The 27,076-nt window shown below is 41.7% G+C and overlaps 1 protein-coding gene across 5 annotated transcripts in view; it reads right to left on the bottom strand.

Moving 5' to 3' along the window:
- LOC126248773 (calcium-transporting ATPase sarcoplasmic/endoplasmic reticulum type) overlaps positions 1-27,076 on the bottom strand; it is a 91,752-nt gene that overhangs the window by 41,815 nt on the left and 22,861 nt on the right. For all 5 annotated transcript variants that reach the window (XR_007545539.1, XM_049950159.1, XM_049950167.1 and 2 more), the window contains exon 3: positions 21,499-21,516. Coding sequence is in view for 4 of the 5 variants with exons in the window: in XM_049950159.1 (XP_049806116.1) it covers positions 21,499-21,516 (18 nt within the window). In the remaining variant the exon portion in view is untranslated. The remainder of the gene's footprint in view (positions 1-21,498; positions 21,517-27,076) is intronic.

The following is a 27,076-nucleotide window of genomic DNA, read 5'->3' as shown; positions in this document are numbered from 1 at the left end:
ACACTATGCATTGCTGTATAGGTTTACTTTGTAGTTTACTGAATGAATTACTCGAAAGTCGGCAACTACTTCGAATGCCCAAAGCCAATATGCAGGGTGGTCCATCTGAAGTTTCAGATGAGATTATCTTGAAAACTATACTTGGGTAAAAATAGTGGTTAAGACAAGTTCGTAAGCTCAAAGCGGGACATCAAATGATACTACACGTGAACTCCAGCCCCTGCCCCCTTGGGTGGGGTGCAGGCAACTTTTAAATCTTAAATGGAAACACCCATTTTTATTGCAGATTAGGATTCTCCATAAAAAAGTAATCAAGTTTTGTCTGAAACATTTTTTTAAACCATTGACAGGAGGTGTTGAAATTGAGAAAAAAATAATATTGGGGAAGAACTCTGATATATTTAGAATTATCCGACAAAGAGGTATCAAATCGATGAAAAATGTGCATCAATACTTTCGTTATGCCAAATTAAGCTATTTTTGGACAAAATGTACTGTATCCTACTTTTAGCATTACCCAGGAACAACGACACTGACGCAGTAGAATGATGTTCCCATGGGGTGCTTCATTAGTGAGAGTCCCCTTGCCTCTCACAATTTAGGGTCCCTCATTAATGAAATTGGCCACGAAGAAATTGTTCTAAATTATCCCCATTTGCTTCAATGCATAAAGTCAATCGTTTGCGAAAGTTGTCCCCGTTTTGAGTAGCACGTCCCGTGGTATGGCTGCACAAACTCTTCGAATGCGATGCTCCATATCATTTCGGGTTGTGGGCTGTCTGTCAAACAATATTTTTTAAATAACCCCACAAGTAAAAATCAGTAGATGTTAGGTCTGGTGAACGTGGAAGCCACTGAATTGGTCCGCCGCGTCCTATCCACAGACCAGGGTACCGTAAATTTAAAACGTTCCGCACATATTTACCATAATGGGGAGCTGCTCCGTCCTGTGGGTACCACATTTGTTGCATGGTTTCTAAATCAACATCTTCCATTAGCTCCAACAAATCATCCCGGAGAAGTTGTATATAAGATTCCCCAGTAACATTTCGGTCAAAAAAAATATGGTCCTATCAAGTATCCGTTTAAGTTTCCACACCAGACCATTAAAAAAAAAAAATATCTGTCGCCTCTTGTCATTTCCAAGGCCCTTTGGCAGAAATGCACGCCTGTTTGCTTATCTTTCGGCGTTAATGCCTGTATCAGTGTGATATTATATGCACGATATTTATGTGCCTTAAAAATCCTCAAAAACGGTTGATTTCGGTATTCCTGTTTGTCTCTGAATCGCACGACTACTCATCCCGTTGAACACAGGCGAGAACGGTAAGGGTACGAGCGTCATTTTCATTGTATTCGCGATGACGAGGTGGGCGGGGCATGTATCCATTTCGAGCTCGTTGAGGGCAATTACGAATAATGTTTTCGCTTGGATGTCGTCTGTTTGGGAAACGATCCGCATACAATTGCGCAGCTTCAGCGTAATTGTTAAGACATTCACCTAAAATTAACTTCATATCAACATCTGTAGGAGGATAGTGAGCCACGTTTCGCTAAAGAATAATTTACTTTCGTCAGTTTGAGGTTTACGGTTTACAATCTGAAAGTGAAATGACGTCTGATCGCATTGCACCGACCTTTATTCTGAGTCATAGTTCGCAGTTTGGCCACGGTAGCGCCACAGTAGGATGAGTAACGCAAGTGTGAAGAGTTCCCTAACGAGATTTTAATACCATTCCGCCTCCCTCCATCAAAAATTGTGGCGGGTAGGATACATTTTGCAAAAAGTTCTTCCCCAATTTTAATTTTTCTCGATTTCAGCGCCATCTGTCAATGGTTTAAAAAATGTTTCAGACAAAACTTGATTACTTTTTTATGGAGAATCCGAAAAAAAAATAAATAGCGGTTTCCATTTCAAATTTAAAAGTTTCCTCCCGCCATATCCAAGGAGGAAATTTTATTCCCGGTGTATCGTGCGATACGAATTGCGTGGAGCGACCAGCACGTCCTGTTACGGTATGATGCGTATCGGAGTTATATCCCTGTCGTCCTAGCGTGAACCTGTTACGCCGCTTCCATTTTGTTTGCATGCGTTCCACCGATGTGAATTGCTTCTGCAACGTATTAAGTGTCGCATCGCGTATCGTATCGTATCGCCTCAGCTCGAACCGCGCCGTAATGGTTGCTGGCAATTATCGCCAGCTGATGACATAGTTACAAATTATGGCTCGTAGATACACTTGAGGAGACTGCAACAGGTCTGTGCATTGCCTTTTGGGGTCAACTGGAGAGTTGTGTTGACAATAATAGTAAATAAATATCTGTACACTGTGAATTTGGCCTTTACGCATCCATTACCAACAACAGTAAAACCTCCCAGCACCGAAGTAGGCAAGAGAACACTTGCTTCGAAACCTGTATTAATGACTGAGGTTTCTATTTATCGGCAAGTTCAGGATTTGTCTGGAACCTGATGATCGACAGCCAGCAATCGGGCAAGCATCCTCACGGTTTAGCAAGGTGCCGCAGTCACAGATGTCGGACGTTGCGCCTGCCATGCCCATCGGTGGTAATTTGAGGACTGTCCAGCTCTATAGCTCACATCGATGATATGTTAGTCTTGCAAGAGGATAAAGCACGAACATGCAGTCCAAAGCTAGTGACCATTAACACCAGGGGGCAAGAATCAACAGAATGAAATGGTCTGCTCTATCTGCTGACATGAAGCCGACTGATCACTTTGAACACGTGCTGGGGCTTACAGTGCGTCGACGCAGGAAGCCTGCTCATTCACTGTATTACCCCAGAGGGGCCGCCGACAAAGAGTCCCAGCGAAGAGAATGTCTAAAACTATACAATTCGGTAGTACGGTCAATAGAAGAATCCGTAGTCTTAACAGTTGCGGCGGCATTACAGTACTATTACTTTTCCTGAATGTTCAACAAAATCATCTGACTGTAATTAAGTAGTAAACTCCCGAATTCCACCAAAAACAACAGGGAAGAGAATGTGCAAGCCTTAAACTGGAAATTCGCTTATTAACAAATGAAAATTTACAAAGATACATGTATGTGGGTCAGATCGACCGACTGGTATACTTTCAAGCAATAAAGAATAAAGTGGGACGAAGAGGGCTACACAGTACAAGGAACAGCAATTTGTTAATAGGCGTAGTTCCTCGGAAAAATTCTGAATGGTATATGTCGACTTCAGAAACATATACAGCGAAATATGGAAACCAGAATTTTTAATAACATTTCTAGTTTTGGAGAGCTATTACAGCGAGATCTACAATTCTATTCGCATCTCACACGTCACACGATAATCACGTAGGCATATTACTAAAATAAAAGATATCAAACTTGCTTTAAAAAGTTTAACTCTACAAGACCTGATCTTTCCTGCGGCATGTTTCTTCGCTCCACCTTTTATAATGCTCAGTCTGCAAATTCACTATCATCAATTGTACACATCGTATGGCTATAAGGTGACTTGCGTTCCAGTTTTTTTTTTCTGTATAATATACTGAAGTTTTTCATTGGTCTCTTAGTGCCTTTAGTCAGTCTGACAGAAGGCAACCCTCTTAGTCTGGTGCAGCGTAACACTTTAAACTGGGCTCTTTAAGAGAATAAATCCGCGATACGTGCCCAGTTGGTGCCTAGCAGATTCGCGTATCAAACTGTACGGACGCTGCAGTCAGGTGCTAAATAAGGGTGAACGACAAATCTGATGACAGCCACCCCTTTTTTTCACGCAGTTACTCGTGGGTAATAAATGCCTCTATTCACCTAGAAAAAATAACGGCGGGCCTATAAAGTGACTCATACGAATTTACTTAAACCTCTACACATTACCGCAGCAGTTAGAAAAACTGCCAACGAAAACTGTGTCAGTGATTATGTGCTCTGCGGTTAGAAAGTGGCTAAGTTGCATGGAAACCGCCGTAGAAATATCTCCGTTCTACGAAATTCGGGAATCATCGCATTATAATATGCAAGAGCATACAAGTGAAAATTTGAGGTGTTTCTATATAACACATAAATGAGTCAAAGTAATATTTAACAAAATATCAAAACTGTGAAAGTTTTCAGCGTGTAGCTAAGACAGCAAAGTCCTCGTTTCATTGGATCAATAAATTAAAACCTGTATCGAGCTGCATCAAACAAGTCTTCAGACAAACTGGAAACCGGCATCAGTCAGCGCCGGTCACGATCGATCAATTCGTTTCTCATGAAGTTCGCTGTTAAGTACGTCGTGTAAGAACAATGTGTATGAAAATAATCCTGGAAATTCTTCACAAATCTAATTCCTAAATATTCGTCACGCTGTTGTGAAGTTGTTCGATCAGTACAGTTGGAAATTAACTCATATATAACTGAAAAAGAGACGGCAAATAGCATCAAAGAGACACAAGGCACTCTTTGTTAGACATACTATTTGCGAATGTACAGTAACAACGTTATTCTTAAACTCTTAAGTCCACGACGTTAGTAAAAAAAATGCCGTTCCTAACCCGCTCACTATTGTCTCTAGCTTACTGTGTCAAACAAAATCTTCGTTTAGTTCCTAATCGTTATGGTCCGCTGGACGTACATCGACCTTTTTTTCCTGCAGTACAGTTGTCCTCCAATGAACGAATTTTTGAAACACGTGAGATTATAAAATCTTTAGTAACCGATGAGCAACACACAGTCGCCATCCTAGATCTTTTCTGTCCATTAACGGTACTTGTTTCTTGCAGGTCTCAGTGGTGACAAAATGTAACTGAATGGAAGCACGGTTCTTGCTTTGTGTTCAATGAGAAAGATACCTGAAAGGTATGCGCGGAGAGAGAAATTGCCAATGTGCTCCGAGCTGTTTTTCCATCTCTGTAGAGCCATAACAGCTCCACAAAATAGATGCAGCAAAGAAAAAATAGAACTATTGTTTAAGCCTCTTGTTTTTAAATTAAAACCCTAGTTTAACCGTGTAACTGTATTTGTACGCGCATTGATTTATGTCACAAAAGACAAACAAAAACACTTATCTACGTCAGTCACTCATTTTCTCCCACTACACGTTTCGAGGACTTGCATCATTATCTTCATTCAGATGATTGGTTTCCAGTTTCGTTTGCTAGCTGCGACCAATTGTTTGTTTTGAACTGTATGTCGTTGGAAGTAAGTTTTAATTCGCACTTGTTATCCTGTTATAGAATTGGAATTATAATTTTTAAACAATAAATAAAGCTACTTAACAAGATGTTCCAGCTGAAAGAACCCTAAGAGTCGCTGTCAGCATACTTTTCACCAATAAATGGCTCCCACACAAAAATGTCGGAAACTCGTGGAGAGTAGATCATCGAAGAGGGTAAAATGGCCAGAACAACTGTCTGAAGACGCAAGGAATAGCTTATTACGAGGCCAGGCGTAACAGAAATTTCACGAAGAAGAAGAAACGGGAATACCATAAATGTCTCTTCATGGCAGATGAAGAATCAAAGTCGTCACAAGCTTCTTTTTCTAGCCCTCAAGGTTTTCCACAGGTGTCTGCCGACGTCATACCTTGATTCTAACAAATGAGACTTGTGAAGTGGTATCATCAAAGCAAAAATCTACTCAAAAACATTTTGAAAACTTGCTGAATCATGACATTCCAAGAGCGATGACAACTCAGATGCAGGCCCAATTTCATACATTGTTGCGTAAAGGCCCTCAAAACAACAAGATTCCGGACGTATTGGTATCACAGCTGGGATGCTCCGTTTGGGAGATGAAATTCTGATGGTCGGCAGAAATAATTCTCGCAATTATATGTCCCATCTTCAAGAAGCGTGGTGCTACACAAGAATCCAAGTATTTCATTACTTGAAATTGTTTATTAAGTATTTACAACGCTGCTCCTCAACCCCATGAAACCACTGGCTGAAGGAACTGTAGGGCCCCATCAATGTGGCTTCGCTTCTGGACGGTCGACTCTGTCACGTAAGTACTCTGATGCAGCTGATAGATTGATCGAAAATTACACATCTTCACTGATTTTCGACAAGCTTATGAGAGAGTTGGTCGCTCCATGTTATGGAAAAAGGCCAAAAGAAATTTGACATCCCATCGAAATACATCCGACATATTGCAGCTTGCTACTCTCAATCGACTTGTCATGTGCGGTTCGGCAACCTACTACCGCTATCATTCAGTATTCGAAATGGATTGAGATAAGAACACCGTTGGCGCCATTATTATTCAAATTGGCCTTGGAAAAAGTAACCCGTGACAGCTGTCTATCAGAGAAACTGAGAAGGTGGAAACAAATATGCTGACGATGCTGTCATTCTTGGCGACACCCTGGAGCAAGTATAGGATGATACTTCTCGATTTCTCCGCAATGCGGAGTAAATTGAGCACGTAGTGAACGATGATAAAATATTTCGATGTTATATGCCGTCAAGCTCTCCTACCCTCCACTGATGTTGACAGGCATACGAGTACATTCGAACGACTTCAAGAATTCAAGTGCCTGCGATCCACACTGACTAATAAAACAGGAAGTGACCAAAGAAGTGCATCACAAAACCGCTAATAGCCTATTTTTAGTGTGAATAATTTATTGTCTAATATCACAGAAGAATAAGATTCAGCAGCATATGACACTAGCAGGGCCGATACTTCTATATGGGTGTGAAACCTGGGCGACGTTATCAACAACTCAAGAAGCAATCTGTACCTTCGAAAAGAAGGCACTTCGAAAGATCTGTGGGTACGTCTACAATACAATGGAAGGTAAATGGGAACGAAGAACGGAAGACGACCTATAGCATTGGTTTAGAAGATCACGCTTTGGCTCAGGAGGCTACAGTAATTTTGTCGCATCTTTCGAGCTGATGGATCGTTCCCTAACCGAGTTCTCCATTCTCAATCCGCTGGACGTCCAAGGAAGTGACGGAAGGATCGACTACTAACAATCTTTAAGCAAGTGGAGCTGACAGCTGTGGAGGATGAAGCTAGAGATCGGCACCGAGAGACTACTATCTGCAGTTGATATCTCCTCCGTTGTGGCTGACATCCCGTTTTTTTATTGTGCTTTGCTTAATATGTTCTTTTACAATTGTTTTACACACAATTGCGTAGGCTTCCGCGGCCAGAGTCAGTCGACATAAAAGTTTTCTGGTTATGGTACAGCGTCATAATGTATAAAGTTACTGCTGCTGGGGAAAAACCAACGTTTCGAAGCCAGCAGACCCAGAAGAATGCCGCTGCAACCGTAGCCGAAACGTTGGTTGTTCTTCAGCAGCAGTAGTTTTATACATTATGATGCGGTACCACAGCCAGGAAACTTTTATGTCAACTGTTTTACAGTGTGTACTTTTTATTTTCCTTCTGTAGTATTTCTTTTATTTTTGTTTTCTGGTGTATGTCTTAAGAACGACAAACAGTCCAGAGATTCTACAGATGTAGAAATATAGCGCCTTGTTGTCTAAAGAACAATACCAGCTTACAAAACAAATTAAAGATGAAAATAACACGTATATAAGTGTTTAAATCTTTCCAGTCTTATCATTTAAAAATATTGATGAACACATGTACTTACAGCGACCCTCAAGAGCTCTTTCTGCTGAACCATCTTTTAAGTAGCTTTATTTACAGTTTACAATTGTAATTCCACTGCCCTATGACGAAAATTACTTTAAGTTATACCTCATTTCTAGAACAAGGCAGTTCAAAACAGACAAGTGGCCAAATCTAGCAAACAAAACTGTAACGTAAACCACAGACCTACCTGCAAATGTAGGTGAGAATCCTCGAAACGCGTCGTGGGGAAAAATAAAAGTTACTGACAAAGATAACTGCAGTAGTTTAGCCTTTTTGTCATAGACAATAGCAGTTTGCAAACCACAGTCCGACAAAACATTGGTTGTGTTTGATGGTTTTTATCTCAACCTGGAATCACACAGTCCTAGTAGGGAGATGTTTCACTGATAGTTCAAGGATGTGTGTCCCATGACTTCGTCTTTCAATGCAAAGTGCGTTAAATGTATTCGCACATCTCTTGGGCCACCGAATATAGATGTAACGTAATCCATCTACGTCATTTTAAGAAGTTTTTATCCATGTTACAAAGAGGAAGCGGCCAATGTTCTTGTCTTTCGGAGAAACGGCACAATTCGTTGGTCCCATGTTATTCACTTTATATGAAGTTGATTGGATCCTGATGATTTTCACCACCCACAGAACTTCGACGCATCTGTTCAATAATTTATTTATATCGGGTTCTACTATAAACTAAGAGTGACTACCATTACTAAAACATTGATAACGCCTGGGTAAAGAAATGATAATCCGCTTTTAGTAACAGCAACAAGTACAGAAAAGACCTTAAGGAATGGAGCACTACGTATTTGTATTCTTTTGATTAATAATTTTCGTATACGTCGCTTTACGAAGTAATGCATCGCGTTACTGAACTGATTAATCGCCGCCAATGTAAACATTTCAAGGCAGAAACGAAATTAAAACACGATTACCACTACGGAAGTCACTGCTTAGATTATTCTTAGAGAAGCGGAGCAATTCAACCCATTTCGCGGAGCACAGTAGTCTCCATCCATAGCTTGTTAGCTGCAGTGAAGTCCGTGAGACCAAAGGAAGGCCATTCGTCAGAAGTTACTAACTAAACATACGCATATTGCTTCAACGTCGCGCTGAAGCAAAATCTGCGAGAACCACAAGACATCAGAACATTCCAGGACAAAGCAGAAGTTTAAAAAAACCACAGTAGGGCACGTGTACGCACCGAAGAACTGATTTTATTATACATTATCGATGACAAATTATATTATCATGACGCAATTTCAGATATTTTGCACTGCTACCAAATTTAATATGCCTACGGTAGCGAAGTGCAATAGTAATCCCTAATCGACAAATAACGTCAACTGCCGGGAAATCCTTTCCCTGAAAGTAAACAACAACTGACTTCGTAACGATACAATATTCAATGAGTGTTGGCCAACGGATACTCGAGAGCAAATTGTGTTGTCACAAATGTGATTTTGGACATTTCAGTGGCAGCACGTTCACGGGAAAATGACAGTGAGTGCCTTGTCTGAACTTGACATCGATTGGAACCACCCGACTTCCAATCACTGACAATAAATAAAAGGAAAAAATCTGATTTACTGCTGGTGCAAATTTTAATCAATTGGATTTACTGTTTCATGATCTTTTTCGACGCATGTTTCTCCTTATACTACAATCGTCTCAGATTTCCAGGAAGCTCGTAATAGTTTTAATTTATGAGAAAAAATTCCAAGGTCTTATACGTATTTAGAAAGTTTATAAAGGCTAACGAGAATTTTCTGCAATAACAAAACAAGAACTTGCAGCTATCACTGACTGTGGAATAAAATAATTCCACAGTTATCGATTGACAGTATCTCTTGAGATTCCACAAAACTGCTCCCCCTGACGAGATGCACGAACAATCTACGCAGAATCAGAGGTGGCCCTCAACGCTCCCCAAATCATATTTGGACTCTTCTGTTCGATGGACTCGAATTAACTCTTATTCAAACCCCCGATTGGATATCCATCTCGTCGACTGGACGTTCCTAATCTTCTTTCTTATTATAATTTCATAGCTCGTACGTTTGCGGATGTCCAGCGAAACAATATCAACTCAAGAATGCTCATTTAGGAGGCTCTGAAATTAAAAAGCAAATGCTTCGAACATTTACTCCCATTCACGAGAAAATGTGCAGTTACTAGCAACATTTAAAGCCAACTCTGTGCCAATATCATATTAAATCGAGGTACAACATTTGGAGTTCCATTCATACAAAGCAGAAACGCGAACGCGAGGCTCACAGCAGCCGGACACGGACCGTTACAGCGGGACAGGAAACGTTACATGCCACCAGCTACAGCGCACTGCAAACGCCGTTTGCTATGAGCGAGGGCTTCAACAATGACTACCGGTTTCCGAGACGTAAACTTTCATTTACTTTCGAATGAAAATTCACCGTGTATTTATAAAAAAAAATGTAATTATCTTTCCACGAAATTCTTGAAGAGATACCCGAAAAGACAAATAATTTTGTGTAGAGAGGCAGTCGGTAGGTTGGTTGTTTGGGGAAGGAGACCAGACAGCGAGGTCATCGGTCTCATCGGATTAGGGAAGGAAGTCGGCCGTGCCCTTTGAAAGGAACCATCCCGGCATTTGCCTGGAGCGATTTAGGGAAATCACGGAAAACCTAAATCGGGATGGCCGGACGCGGGATTGAACCGTCGTCCTCCCGAATGCGAGTCCAGTGTCTAACCACTGCGCCACCTCGCTCGGTGGCAGTCGGTAGTCAGATGTTAAAGATCCACCACTACTGGGAATAACAGCAGCAAAATACGCACGGATTCATATACAGACTACAGCTACTTTGACCTTTACGCTGAAGCCACCCATTCGCACAGTGACAGCGCTTAGAGAGTTTCAATTCTGACAAATTTTTCATCCATGCATTACCGATTCACGGGCTGATAAACGACAAAAATATGTCCTCAATTAAACACCATAAAATAGTGACTGTATTACAGAATGATTATTTCCTGTTATGTTCCATTCACAGCTGCTAAAAACTTTAGCAACGATACCAAAATGTCAAAATGGGTTGCCTTAGACAGCACCTACGAAAACTCCGTTCAGCTACAAGCTGAGGAAGAAGAAAATAATTTTAGTACATTTCGTTAGAACAGCAACCTTTAGTAGAAATTAAGTTTTCTTTACAAGGAAGCAATTCGCCTGTCAAAATTTATGAAGGAGCTTGGTAGAGGAAAACTGTCATCACCAAACTGTTAAATGACAATCAATTGTAAAATTAGCACATAATCCCGTTTTTCATTCGAAGACTAAGCACATTCATATAAAATATCACTTCATAATACACGTCTACAAGAGTATCTGCTGAAACTGGAGTATCAGCCAACAGAAAATATAACAGATGTACTGAAGAAGGCTCTTCCTCCACCAAAGCACGAGAAATGTGTTGAAAGACTTGGACTTCAATCCTAAAGCCACGAACTTTAGACTCAATTCTTAATTTGTAATTGTAAAAATTGAGGGGGATTGTTGAGATTCAAATTTTACCGCCATGTAATATCTTTGGTGTTTATAGATGTAGCTATGGACATGTTTTCAAGTCAGTTGTTGACCGCCTCGGTAGCTGCGCGGCTGATTGCTAACCGAAAGGGTTTGGGTTCGATTCCCGACCGAGTGGAGATTTTTCTCCCCTCGGGGACTGGGTGTTGTGTTGTCCTTACGTTCGTATCATCGTAACTTACAAGAAAATCGTCTCAAATACAGTATCGTATCGTATTTCAATTACTGAGATGACTGAATGGGCACGACCCAGAAGCCAATACATCGAAATAAAAAAAGGTCGATTGATAGTAGTTCTGAGTTATCGTCCGTACAGTGACTTGCGAATTCAGTTGTTCGATAATTACGTGTCGTTTCTGTCTCATCAAAAAACATCGTAACATGTGCAAATGGACTGTATATGCATAAAAATTTGATTTGGAAATCACAGAAAGCGGTACTGGCTGTATACCAAAAAGTCACCAGACAGAAAATATTTATTACTTTGCTGACTTATGTTTGGGACAGTATTTAGCAGAAGCTGACCCACTAAGAGACCTTAATAATGGAAAAAGCAGTAACGAATACCACCTGGTACCTCTGTTCAATGTTACTGATCTTTATGATAACACTGTGCTTACGTGTGGGAGCAGTAAAGCAGGTTATTTTTCATAAAATAGCTGCAGCGACTATGGTAATAAATATCTACACCAAAGAGTGGCTCACAAACTACTAGGAATTCGCAACAATATGACGGAACTGAGCTTGAAATTACAGGTGAAATATACATTAAACGACTTCTTGTAATAAAAAAAGTTCTTAAAATAATGACTATATATCTGTAAAGACACGTCGGATATTTCTTGAAGTTCTTACAGCGGCTCAAGTCAAATTTTAGACGGCATGTGAAACAGCTATCTAACGATTCCGATAGTTTTTTTGACAAGAACTCTATGGACAATGTACTGTAGAAGGGGTTGCAGAATACATATGTAGACGTAATTGTATACCGGCTCAGCGTCGAAAGGAAGGAAGGAAGATTAGGGACTGACCCGCAGACGTAGACGTCATTAGAGACGGAGCACGAAAGCTCGGAATATTTAAAGGATGGGTAAGGAAGTCGGGCTTGCCCTTTCAAAGGTGCCACCCCAGCAGCTACCTGGAGCTATTTAGGAAAATAATAGAAATCCTAAATCTGGATAGACGGAATCGGGTTTAAACCGTCGTCCCCCCGAAACAAGTCTAGTGTGCTTAGCACCGCGCCACCTCGCTCGGTCTCAGCTTCTTGTTCAGCCAGAAAATTTTCTTTCAGGCATTTCATTTTGTTAACTACCACCTCGATTCAAATTATCCCGGTAAACATAGCTACTTCTGGGCAAATTAAACAGGCTTTCTAAGAATGCTTCAGACAAAGAAATGTAATCGCCACTTTGTCATAGCACACCATCCGATATTCGATGAAGGAATGAAAATGACTAAAAAGGGGGAGGGAGCAGAGAGAACAACCGTATTTTAAAGTTACAGTTTTCCAAGAAAACTATGTCGAAGAGGGGTATCTGGTGCAACATGTCCATTAACGTATTGAAGAAATATGACAACAAAACACATCAAATACAGATGAACCAAAACATTATGATCACCTGCTTAAAACGATATTGGGTCCACCATTGTAACGCAATACAGCAGCGGTTCTGTGTTGCACAGATTCAACAAGCCCTTGGTAGGTTTCCTGAGATATATGGCACCAGATGTCTACGTACGAGTATATCCACGCAATTCCCGTAAATTACAGGTGGTGTACTGGCCCGCCCACAGCTGGCGCCTACTACTTCCGAGATATATTTAAAAAAAATGGTTCAAATGGTTCTGAGCACTATGGGACTTAACATCTTAGGTCATCAGTCCCCTAGAACTTAGAACTAGTTAAACCTAACTAACCTAACGACATCACACACAACCATACCCGAGGCAGGATTCGAACCTGCGACCGTAGCAGTCGCGCGGTTCCGGACTGCGCGCCTAGAACCGCGAGACCACCGCGGCCGGCGAGATATATTCAACCGGGTTTAGATCACGAAATTAGTAGCGAGACGTCGACGTGAGTTCACTACCATGCTACTCAGACCGCTGTAATACGATTCTGGCCTTGTGACACTGGCATTTATCTTGCTGGAAGATTCCCTCGCCATAATTAGGGCAACTACGTACATACTACGCAAGCCATCATAAAGATACGTTGCGGATGGTAGTTTGCATCAGTACTAGCCATTCCCTTTCCTGTTCCTCTCGCAAATGGAGCGAGGGAAAAACCGACTGTGTCTATATGCCTCCGTACGAGCCCTAATTTCTCTCGTCTTCGTGGTCCTCACGTGAAATGTAAGCTAGCGGCTGTAGAATCTTTCTTCAGTCAGCCTCAAACGTAGGTTCTCTAAATTTTCTCAATAGCGTTCCCCACTTGAGTTTACTAAAAATCTCCGTAATATCGAGTGTTGCTCGAACCAACTTATGATAAGGCTAGCAGCACGATTCTGAATTGCTTCACTGCATTTATTTAATCCGAGCAGGTGGGGATCCCCAACATTACGGCATTACTTAAAACAGTCTCCTGTTCTATACCCAATGTCTTTTACAGATGAGCCACACTGTGCCAAAATTTTCCCAATACACCGAAATTACCACTCGCCTTCCCTAGTATCGATCTAACGTGCTAGATCCATTTCTTGTCGCTTTGCAACGTCACTCCTCGATATTTAATCGTCGTGAATTTGTCAAGGAGTACACCACCAAAACTGTATTAGAAAGTTACGCGTTTCTTCCCCCCTCAAATGGAAAATTTGTCTACATCATTCTGTATCATCCTACAGCCACACACCGACGAGACTTCCCTGCAGACTACAGACACATCAGCAAACAGAGTGCTGCTCACCCCACCGTTAGACCATTTATGTATACAGATAACAAGAGCGGTACTATCACCCTTCCACGGAGCACTCTTGACGATACCCAGGTCTGACGAATCATGAAAGGATGCAGGTGGTCGTCAATAATGTGAACTTAGTCCACAGCTGTCACAGTGCCTTCAATTACTACCACAGGTGCCATGGAAGACCAGGTGACTGTCACTCGTAGTATAATACGCCCCCCCCCCCCCCCACGGCCTTTACCCATGGCGTTTCGAACAGTCGTTGGCGTGAATGACAGCGCATGCGGACATGAACGTCGGCCTGGTGCAGTAACAAACGTGAGTCATCCGACCAAGTGACAGGTATACACTGATCCAGTGTCCAATCTCCACGATCCCATGCCCCCTGCCATCATAATTGACATGAGAACATGCGAGGGTCGTATGCTCCGGAGCCTAGGGACGGCGGTTATCACGGAAACAAACTTTTTTTTCAAGCTAGTTTAACCTGTTAACACTGCCCTAAATAACCTGTTTCTGAAAAACCGATTTTCGGTTGTTTATTTCTTTTACTTCCTGCAGTGAACGTAGAAATCTAACAAAGATTGGAATACTCAATTTCAGGAAACACACGATCAAAATAGTAAATTAATTAGGCAAATAGAAAAAAAACTTTGTTCGTACAACGTTCGTTGTTTTTCACGAAATGTAATGTGGTCGGACACTTAAAAAACACACACGCCAGTATTCTATTACTTAGTCCCATCTTTCGAAACTTAGTTCAAAACTCGTGTTCCAATTTGAGCATTACGAATAGTCAGCGCTAACGGGTGTCTAAGAACTCCGTTTTTCGTGTTAATTTGTCCGTTTTCAAGAGCTACAAGCAGATAAAGGCATGTTATATAGACATAAAGGCAACGGCCTTGCCGCAGTGGATACATCGGTTCCCGTGAGATCACCGAAGTTAAGCGCTGTTGGGCGTGGCCGGCACTTGGATGGGTGACCATCCAGCCGCCATGCGCTGTTGCCATTTTTCGGGGTGCACTCAGCCTCGTGATGCCAATTGAGGAGCTACTCGACCGAATAGTAGCGGCTTCGGTCAAGAATACAATCATAACTACCGGGAGAGCGGTGTACTGACCCCACGCCCCTCCTATCCGCATCCTCGTCGGAGGATGACACGGCGGTCGTATGGTCCCGGTAGGCCACTCGTGGCCTGAAGACGGAGTGCTTTATAGACATAGGCAGCAGATCAGCCACTTTCTATTTGTATTGTACTCTATGAATGAATTGTCAAGTTTTTAATTTATTGTTGTTACCTCAATTTCCTTCATCTTCTATTATTTAATTAAAATGGAAGACAAGTCTTTACTCTTTTAAAGGAAATGGAGCACTGTACTTCACTGCTACGTCACTATGTAAAAATATTTCCAGATTGGGGTTGGTACCATTCTTCAATAGAACGATATTCCGCGACGACAGCGAGAAACTACCATATAGGCCAAGTGAGAGCAAGCCTTGCACACTGTCCTTACACGCGTACCTTAAGCCACGACACACCAGGGACATTACTGTGTCAGCAATGCTGTACCCATTCTTACATCATATGTTTGTTGCTCGTTTCTGTCGGCATTGTTATTAAAATATCGCTGCTCGCTTTTCCCAGTAACGCAATATTCCAACCAATGCAAACTTTACGAATAAAAATTACTCCTAAACAGTTTATTGAAAAACGAAAAATTTTAGTACTGATGGCTAATTGATATTTCGTTTTTTACTAGGTTATTAGTAAAAAATAAACACCTGTTGTAGCCGAGATCAAAAAATACAGAAAATACTAGTTATTTATAACTGAAATATTGGTATCGATTTTAACCAGTCGGTTTTTTCCATCGCTATCAGAGCATGAGCTGAATAGTGTGCTTCTAAAATTTATGCCTCCACCAGCATGTACTCTGCCGTCAAACCTGCAACAGATGGCCGCCTGTCTTGCTTTAAAGAGCGGAGAAACCTCCGACCTCCGCATTCTGTGATGAGTCTGGACGTCCAACACAATGTGGGGTACTTGTGGTTTCACTGTCCTTCCACCACTGAACAAATGTGAGCATGACGGATGACTGGGTGTTGTGTGCTGTCCTTAGGTTAGTTAGGTTTAAGTAGTTCTTAGTTCTAGGGGACTGATGACCATAGATGTTAAGTCCCGTAGTGCTCAGAGCCATTTGAACCATTTTTTGAGCATGACGGTAGTATGCGAACTGCCGATCAGTTTCGAAGTTTTCGACATGCTCTTTCCCAGGCGCCGGCCATACGTCAAGGTCGCTTCGTCGGTATATAAGCCACCACAGTCTACAATGCGTAAGTATCCTCAAACATTCTCTACGCCACGTCAACACATTTTTGGTTACTTTAAACCTGAACGCAAAAAAAGTTTCTCCAGGCACCATTTATCGCAAGCTGCTATTTTCATATGGCGCATTTTATCGCAAATTGTTAGCATACAACTACGTTTAACTTTACTCTTAGTTCTTCACAATAAAACTTCTCACAATGTCTTCTTTAATCTGAAAGCAATTACATGTACTCTGTACACGGTAATGCACGTTTTGCTATTTGAAATCATAGTACAAAAAAATGTTAACAGCTGTAGGTTAACACAATGCCCAAATATAAATAATGAATTTAACTTGATATTTATTTCTCAGAAGTCATTATTTGAACCGCTACGGCATTTTTTCATATGTAAACTCACGAAGAAAATTAGTTGCACCCATTTGTTAAATGAATTAGTAGGGACATAAGAGATAGTTGGGCATCTACACAACATAAATTCCGTTGTACGTTTGCTGTTCTTCGCGTCAAGGGCGTTACTATTGAAAACTAAGCAATAGTATTTATGCATGGACTCGCCTTTAAGACAATGCACATTTAAGCCAGCGCTGAAAGCGAACAGAAAATATGCACAATAATAAACATCCTTTAACAATCCACGTATACCTAAGAATCAAGCAAAGCGGCCACTTTTCTTTCAGCAAAATGGTTCAAATGGCTCTGAGCACTATGGGACTCAACTTCTGAGGTCATTAGTCCCCTAGAACTTAGAACTAGTTAAACCTAACTAACCTAAGGACATCACAAACATCCATGCCCGAGGCAGGATTCGAACCTGCGACCGTAGCGGTCTTGCGGTTCCAGACTGCAGCGCCCTATTATGCGTTCATTTATTAATTTCATACTCTTTGCCCTGATAAATCGGACTTCCTCAAAAATTGAAAGCAGTTTCCCACTGTAAACAAGAAGCTTGCTTTTTTTTGCAATGGAACAGTGAAAAAACCATCCACATACAAAGATTTGGCTTTGATTACATGTGCTGCATGTCGAAATAATTATTGTGCCTCATGTTTCAATAATCAGTATCATCCTGATTCGTGCAATGGTCCATGGGCTACACGTTGTAATGGGTACAAGTATAGATACAACAATAAAAAATAAATTACTATAATGATTTGATTGAATGCTGTCGTGTATCCTTTATTTACAATTTCTTTACGAAAAGTTCTCTTTTTCAGGATAAATATTATAAAAAATAATAAGCATTAAATATTGATTACTTACACAGTGAGAATAAAAGAAATACCGGCAAGGAGATTCGATTCAGAGACATCGAGTTTATGACGTAAAACGCTGCTAGGCTGCGGCAACCAGAGACCATACAAAGCACACAGCACGCCAAACATTTTCAAACTATTTTCTCGAAAACGTTTGAGAGTTGCGAATTCTTGTTTACTTGCGAAGTTCTCGTCGTACCCTACACACAGTCACTGTGAATCAAATCGGGTAGGGAAATTCGTACCGTCCCCTTGTTAGCGAGTCCTTTTGGGTAAGTTTTCAACGATATATACATATATTTTATCTAAACCGGTAGTGATCACGTAAAACAACAGGACTACATGGTCGATATCTAATCCTCAGCAAGCTCAGGGTCGGCCGATCTCAGGGCTATAGTAGTGAGTGCGGCGTAAAAGCAGCAGGAGTGACGTTAGCGCTGGAGATCGTCCAGGGCCACCGGAGTTACGAGCAGGGACTGCGTTGCCAACAGCCACTCCCGTCCAACGCTTGCCGACGTCTTACTGGTTGGCCTGCTGAGTTTTTTTCACTTTTCTTCCGACAAAACCATTCCTGTTGGCTACCTTGTCAGCTATTGAGAGTTCAGCTCATTATTTTGTGGAACTTGTTTTACGAAAATAGACAATTTTCTTGAAACTGAAGATTGGTTCCTTATTCGTCAACTGGAGATTAATATGCAGCAGTAGGTGAAGGGTTTTGTTCTATGAAAACTAAGTCGCGCTAGTGTTATCGCACATAATGGCAATGTTAATCATAAAGATCAGTTGCATTTAATAGGAGCTTCAGGTTCTTTTATTAAATACACTGGTGTGCAAAACTTAAGGACGAAAGTAACTTTCGCATGACGTGTTGCTGCCAAGTAGCAGAGATTGATGGAACTTGAACACACATACAAAGAAGTGCTACAGTACAGTAGGTAAGTGAAAGGAATATGCAATAAGACGATCAGAAATGACACACTTATTCACAGACAATATTACAATGAAGCCACCGTGATTTATGACGATACCCTGGACATTATAAAAAGCGGAACTTGGTTTTCAAAAATGGTTCAAATGGCTCTGAGCACTATGGGACTTAACAGCTATGGTCATCAGTCCCCTAGAACTTAGAACTACTTAAACCTAACTAACCTAAGGACATCACACAACACCCAGTCACCACGAGGCAGAGAAAATCCCTGACCCCGCCGGGAATCGAACCCGGGAACCCGGGCGTGGGAAGAGAGAACGCTACCGCACGACCACGAGCTGCGGACGAAACTTGGTTCTTAATATGGAGTGAAACCACTACAGACAACAGTGCACGCTCCGCTAGTGCACATATGCTGGCCACAAGGTTAGTAAGGAGTTCTTGTAGGGCGTTCCAATCCACCAATATGGTTGACAAATGCTGGATGGTCGTCGGTGCATGTGGACGCGCTGAATTACGTCTCCCCAACGCATCCCACACGCGCTCGATAGGGTTGAAGTCGGTGGAATGGGCACGCCAATCTATTCGCTGAATGTCATTTCGTTCCAAGAGCTCCCGCACCCCTGCGTATTCGATGCCGTCACGCATTGCTATCAATAAAAATAAAGTCAGGGCCGACTGCACCCCCGAAGAACTTCACACGGAGAAATAGTAAAGTGTCGCAATAACATTGACCAGTGAGTATATCGTTTTCAAAGATTTGGAGGTCAGTAAGCACACGTAACTTTATGCCTCTCTACTTTGGTCCATGTTCGATAATATTCCTGTATGCATTACGTATCCTCATATGACGAGAGGTGGGAACATGTAATGCACTTACGAAATTATTGGACATGATCGTGTGCGTGTGCGTGTGTGTGTCTCTGTGTGTGTGTGTGTGTGTGTGTGTTCTGGAAGGAGGGGTGGGGGGAAAGAGGAAAGCATAATGTCGCATGGGTGTACAGCCTTCCACATCTTTGAACACGGTACATTCATTCACTGGTCGTCGTCATTGTCGCACTTCACTCCTCCATGTGCGTCTTTTCAGTGGTGCATTCAGCCCTGAATTTATTTTTATGAATGACAATTCGCGACCGCATCGAACTGTGAATGTGGTGGAGCTCTTGGAACGAAAGGATATTCAGCGAACGGATTGGCCTGTCCGTTTCACCGACTTAAATCCCATCGAGTATTTGTGGGATGCGTTGGGGAGACAGCCACGTGCACCGACTGTCATCCAGCAACTGTCAACCACGCTGTTGGAGTAATGGTAGGTCCTCCCACAACTCTTTACCAACATTGTGGCCAGCATGGGAGCACATCGCAGAGCAGGCATTGCCTTCTGGTAGTGGCCACACGCCCTATTATGAACCACGTCCCGTCTAATGTAATGTTGCAGGGACTATCTAAATCGCAGTGGCTTCAGTGTAATTATTGTTCTTGAGACCAAGTGTAATTTCTGTTCGCCTCATTGGGTATTCCTTTCAGTTACCTTATGTAAATCCTGTGGCAGTTCTTTCTATATATGGTCGAAGTTTCGTCGAGGTATCTTACTTGGCAGTCGTACATCATGTGTGAGTTACTTTCATCTGAAAGTTTTGAACACCAGTGTAATTTGTCGAACACAATTGATCTTTAAAACTGAATTTAGATTTTGTTTCACTATGTTCGTCAATCATTTAATACAGTGCATTTACAAGAGTGTCGGTCGATAGTATTTCTCGCATTCTGATACGCCGTTTTCAGTTTGGAGCTTTAGGATTCACAGACCTTTATGTACTCGTTAATCGCTACCTTTTGTTGCTGATACCTATTACACGAGATAAATAATCACCTACTTGAAAGCGCTTCATATATATACCGCGTCATTTGTTTTGGAGGAGGAAATGTGCCTCTACTGCAGAGAATCAGTCAATGCATCATATTTGTGAAACACCTGGGCGCAGATGCGACAGCTTACACAACCGGCTGTAGAGGGACTGTCAATGCATTTACCGCACACTAAGAAGAAAAACCACCAGATGACAAGCGCTGATCTGCACATTGTCGCCAATCGCTGACAAACTGGATAGTGTCTTTCTTACCCTCTGCCTTACGCCATGGCTAGACTATTCTAGGGCCAATGAAGTTTCAAAACTATGATGCACTGAGACTGATAATCTGCAATGAATTGGGGGCCTTTCTTTCCTCCAAAACGAGTCTTGTTCTGAGGAACGCCATTTAATACATTCGAAACATTGGTTTAATAGCTTTTACAAAATATTTTAATTATAATGACGCGGTACAACACCAAGAAGAACTTACGTCGTCACTATAATCGTCACTAATCACATTGGTCAGATTAAGAATTGACGAACAGGAATGAAAGACGTTGTTGTCATGTGCTGCCCCAGAGCTGTTCTGTTTATGTATAGATGCGCGGCTGCACCCACACCGTTCCCATTGCAACACAACCCCTAGTACAATTGAGCATTAAGACTGTAATTCTCACAATTCATCGTCAGTTCAAGCATCACAAACTAGTCAACACAGTCCATGCGTAATGTCACAAAACATGCAATCTTTGTCACAAACTGTGATTTGGCGTTCCCGTAATAGAAGGCCTTCGGTTGTGAATTAATTATTGATTCTTCATAACAGAAGCAACGTTATATTGTATAATGACTACTTCGAACAGAAGGATCTGCCTTAGGTAAGTTTCCCTTCATTCCATAAATGTTTAAGATGCTCTGTCTATGCTGCAAGCTTGGTTTCGGAAAGTGAACGGCATTTTCGCTCTTTTGAGTAAGCGCCAATGGTACTAATCCTACGCGCCAGAGTCTAATGCGTTTCCCGACAAGTAAAAGATACGGCTTCTATCCAACTGTGCTCAGTAAATTATATTCTACGTGAAGTGATCTGATGGGTGTAGTACTTACCCTCTTCGGCGGGCAGTTCTGAAACAAAGAAAACATGGAAATTAATTACATAGAACAAATTTATCTGCATTCATAAATAATAATTTCACAAGCTCTATTATGAAAATCTGTACTGCAGAAAAAATAGAAGTACACGTAAGATACATGAAAGTTTTAGAAACATCAAAGTTTCCTTACAGTTATTTTAATAAGGATTGCCCATGTTATGTAGATTACCTCCAAATTACTAAGCTGCATTATAATGACATATCGGACAATTAATTTATAGAAAAAAATCATCACATGCGACGAGATTGTATCAATAAGAACCTACCACAAAACGACACAGAGCAGAAATTCACAAGACTCTGACGACATAATCAGCATTTAAGCCAATATGACAAGAGAGTTGAACAACCAAAAGAATTACTTTTTATGACAGTTATACCTGGTTTTGTGAACGTTCTGTGCTTTGTACTGAAGTGAGGGGCAGACTATGAAGAACAAGCGAAGAATTAAAAGCACCACCTTACCTACTGTTCTGTTTTTATTTATTTATTTATTTATCTAGTCTCGAAACTGTTTGAACTGATGGAGTTGTGTGCGTATGCGATACTCATTTGTTGAGCGAGTATTCCATGTGACATTCGTATTCTTCAACACAAAATCGATCATTCTAATTACGAAATACTGATGATCCCACGTCACTTTAAAACATGTTGAATGAGGCGTATTTTTTTTCTCTCTCGGCATTGTATTAGACTTCTGCGCACTGACTTGGCCAACGGAGTCGCAAGATCAAAGAATAAACGTAAATTTGTGAATGACTGCAAAGCACACTGGCCCCGTGACGTGTTGCCTCAAGTGGACAAGCAACAAGTGACGGACCGCGTTACGTGCACAGACCTTATCGACGACAACATTACGAATAAATTGTCGGTAAAAGGCGCGCTGCCTCGTAGCGTGCGTCAACAGGCTGTTCTGGGCCCCGTTAGGGGAAGTGCGGCACGCAATCGCCTGAGCAGCGCCTGTCCCGCATACTAGCAGGCTTCGACGAGCTACAGTAATGCTTCCACCACCTGTTACACTCTCCACGTGCACCAATCAGAAGTATACTGGGAGTGATACTTTTCTAATTAAATATAAATTCCCAGGCTGCTTGGAATATATCGCGGACGAGGAAAACAGGAAACGTTAAGTGTAGAAACACGCTGCTGACTGAATTCTTATAAAAAAATTATTACTGTTCGCACTAAGTACAAATAAAACTATCCGTCGTTGAGTAAGCGTCAATTCAGATTTGAAAAGGTACCACGTAGAGCTGGACTAGAACAATTTAGGTAACTTAAAATACAATCAACGCGTCATATGACTGCAAATTACTGTTTAAGCGATTCTGTTCTACTTCACTCATTACCAATGGGAATACTGCTATCCTCAGATGAACTTATGTGTCATGCAAGACGTTCAAGGACAAAATCGATTATCTGCATCAGTTCACAAATTACACGGGCATTTAACTTAATGACAGTGCTGCGACAATGGGATGAGGACTCAATTCCTAATGCAGATATCGTTAGATGTGTCGTTCCCATACTTACATACAGGAAGGTAAAGTTGATTAGTAACAGTATCGTGTGCTCAGCACGAACACGCTCAAATTAGTTGTCTTCTCGGGGGCACCCACAATTTCTCAAATATCCAAAGTGAGTTAATCAAGTAATGTCGGCATTCTTTACAATTACACGGACGTCGTTCTACCATATGAACAAATGAGTTACAAGGCTATCTGTCCTTTTGTACTGGATCTGTTATCTTACCCTGCACTTTGATAAGGTTCACAAACACAGGGGCAATCGTCTACTGAGGCCCTCGCCAGAGTTTCAAGACTGTCTCCTTCATAGTTAATGAACACGTTAGCCATCGTTTACATGATGTGTATTTCTGACGTTTTACGAGTAGCAATGGGAGGGAACGACTTTCGAAATTTACCATTTTCGCATATAGATTTATTCAGTTCCAGGAAATATGCACTAAGTAACTGATAGGTTGGATGACAACGCGAACAGTTCGGCATAAAACACAGTATATTTTGAAGAAGAGAATTTGCTGTGCTATAGGATTTAGAGCGAGATACGTAGTGCGTGACAATGAACACGAGTATGCCCTTTGTAATATCACGGGATTTAGAGGATAATTTTGGGCTTCACGTTACTTGTAGGTACTTTTGCAAGTGAATGAACTGACGTTAACAGATTCGTTACCCATCGTCCGTTCCATTCGTAACAGACGGAACCACAAATTTAAAGAAGCTGCAATCTTATGTCTGAAGAGTTGTTTCAATAAACACAGTATAGACCGTGCCCAAAATTGAGGTGACTTGTTTACAGGCCGAAGTCCGAATTGCTAAACAATAAATCGATCTAGTTCAGCCAGTCGGAGTGTTAATAGCAGCAAACATGAGTTATCTGCAACCACAGCGTCTTAGAATAATTTCGAGAAACCTAGGGCAGGAACTGAAGAACATAACGCTGGTCCACGTAGTAAGTTGTGACACTCTCCGCTCCTTTTGGAAAATGTGGGGAAACTATTGCAGGATCGGGGGCTCTTCTGTTCATACGTGTTCAGCAGACCGTCAACGACTGTGAAATCTGCTTCCGGTCACATCAGAGCACATTATTAGAACGAGGCCAAACACGCTTGCTTTTTGCTGTAAAATTATCAGGCCGACTAGGTGCAAAACACAGCTTACAGAAGGCGGCTGCAATAATCTACGGAGAATCTTACGGCGAGCAGGTTACAGAGGATCATAATTTTAGTACTGCTGGCAGTTTGCGTAATTATTTGCGAACTATTTCATAAAGTGGACCGCTTATTGTAATGAAGGGCTGATTATGTGACGAAAGGAAGTAGTTAGGGTCTCCCACATGTCTTTCCCTGATTACAAACATTTACAAGGCACAAAATATGACAAACAGACAAGTACTTTTATCTTGAATTGCGTATAACATATGCAAGTTCTTGTGTATATATACATACTTAATGTCACTTTGTTTGTTACAATTCACCGTGACGTAATAACAATGGATAGGGCAGTATTTGTAAGCAACAGGTACTCAAACCACGAGAATGTCCAGTGTGTCGTCTGGTACACGGTGATACAGCTACCAAAAACAGCTTACAGAAAATTCCGGACGGCATAACAGACAGCCGCCATATGTTAAAGGCATCAAGATGTGATCCGCTAAGTTTAAGGGAACAGGAAGCGTCTGTGATCTCCCTAGGAAAGGCAGGCCTGGACCTAGTGCGCAAACAATTCAGACAGACGCCTTTTGAGGTCTCACGAAGACAGTTCGCAGACTCAAGTGGGTTGTAGATTACGAAGACATCAGTGCACCACATCCTACAAAAACAACTTCTTTTGCGTGCGTACGAAATCCAGAGCGTGCAGTCCCTCGAACCAACAGATTTCAGCGCTCGTTAGGACTTTCCTGTTGAAATGCAGGATGAGATTGAGGAAGATGATAACTATATGAAACGCGTCCTTTTTTCAAATGAGGCCACATTTCATTTGAACGGTATTGTCAACCGACACGTCGGGGAAAGCTACACACGTCGAAACTTATTAATGGTGTGTGTGAGTACACAAAAACTTGAATATGTTATCTGCACTTCAACATAAAAGATATGTCATATTTCCTGCCTTATACATGTCTAATGAAGGAAAGACTTCTGAGACACCCTGCATTTTAAGAATGACTATGCCCAATGTGTGACGCTGGCTTACAGATCAGTTTTTAATGAAGAGCTGAGGTAACAAATACCATAAAATATCTATTATAGCGCTTGTTTTTTTGCCTCAGATTTTGAAAGTTTGGATTTTTTTGTAAAATTATCGTATTACGCGAAGTACACATCTTTTGTGGAAAATTAACACAATGACTACCGGATGGTTTGTAACTAAGTTGGCCATTACAAAACGCAATAAAACAAAATTAATTAATAACAGTCTATAAATCAAAATTTTACACCAGTATTTTCACAACCTGGAGATACTTGCAGAGAGGAATGCTCCATAGATCACCTACGATTGTGTATGTTATTAATCGTGAAACTATATTATTTAAAAAAAACTGTCCAGACCATTTTAGTTCCAGGTCATCCAATTATGGTACATAATGCATCACTTTTTCAGCGTGTACAGAGAGTAAGAAGCCTACCGAACCAAAACCAAACAAGATCCGATGTCATCAGGAAGCGCTGCTGTAGCAATCAAAACTGTCAGTTGCAGAAATACCACGCATGACTGTCTGAGACGATCAACAAGTCAAAATTCTTGTTCATTTTTCCATTGTTAGCACGTGTGTAATTAAAAATACTCTTGCAAAACCGACCTGTACAATAAAGCCTGAGACTTTTCGAGAGTCCGGAAGAGCAATGTCGTCGCTCTTCTTTTATCATATTGGGAATAGGAGGAGGGGGCTGCTAGTGGTGTACAATATTTTACGTGCAAGTCTCTCCTACTGGTATCTGCATGATCAGAAGCCATACCAAAGCCACAGGTAGGCCGACTGCCCTACACAAGGCAGAGAGCACGCGATGATAGGCAGCGTGCCTCGAGCTGCAGAGCGCACCGCCTAAAAATAAAGGTCGTGGCGAGGAGCGCCAGCCAGCCGAGTGAACGGTTCACGATCGATGGCACGGGGCGCGCGGGCTACACAAGGCGGCGAACCGCTGCCCACTCTGCCGACGCGATACATCATTTCCCCTTATCACGGCCATCAATTAACTTTGCGCTCAGACGCACGGATATCGCTTACGATATCAGTGCTATAGCAATAGCGATAACGTGACGCGCTCCCCACGCAATCATCTTAAATTAGGCATAACGCTTAGTAAGAAGATGCTCAAGTTTTCATTAACCGACTGGAAAATTAAATCTGTTTAGATCATTTCACACACACACACACACACACACACACAAACCAAGAAGCGCACATACAAATGAAGCACCAGTAACTAGGGCGAAGAGTTATTCCAGAAAATGGCTCTGCAGTGTGTATACATGCAGTGACAAAATCGGTTGATCAGAAAAAACAACACCGAATCCTAAGAGCAACCGCGGGCCAGCAATCACGCTTTCAAAGTGACGGGTCATTGGGGGCCCTTCTAAAACAGTCATCAGAAAAATAAGATAACTTCAGCGTAAATTATACAACTGTTTGTTTGGAAGGGCGCCTTTTAACCCTTTCGTGGTAGATGGGGTTCATTAAGCTCCACCAAAATCATACGTATTTTTCAATTTTCAGACGTCTATACCTCTTATCTGTCTAGTGCCAGCAAGTAGCGAGATGCTTTCGGAACCTGAAGAAAAAACAAAAGTACTATGAGCCGAGGCGGATATACACTAAAGAGCCAAAGAAACTGGTACACCTGCCTAATATCGTGTAGGGCCCCCGCGAGCACGCAAAAGTGCCGCAACACGACGTCGCCTGAACTCTACTAATGTCTGAAGTAGTGCTGGAGGGGACTGGCACCATGAATCCTACAGGGCTGTCCATAAATCCATAAGAGAACGAAGTGGTGGGGATCTCTTCTT

This window comes from Schistocerca nitens, chromosome 1, assembly GCF_023898315.1.
Source record: "Schistocerca nitens isolate TAMUIC-IGC-003100 chromosome 1, iqSchNite1.1, whole genome shotgun sequence".
NCBI lineage: Eukaryota > Metazoa > Arthropoda > Insecta > Orthoptera > Acrididae > Schistocerca > Schistocerca nitens.
Note: the sequence above shows the minus strand (reverse complement) of the source record. Positions and strands in the feature narration are given on the sequence as shown.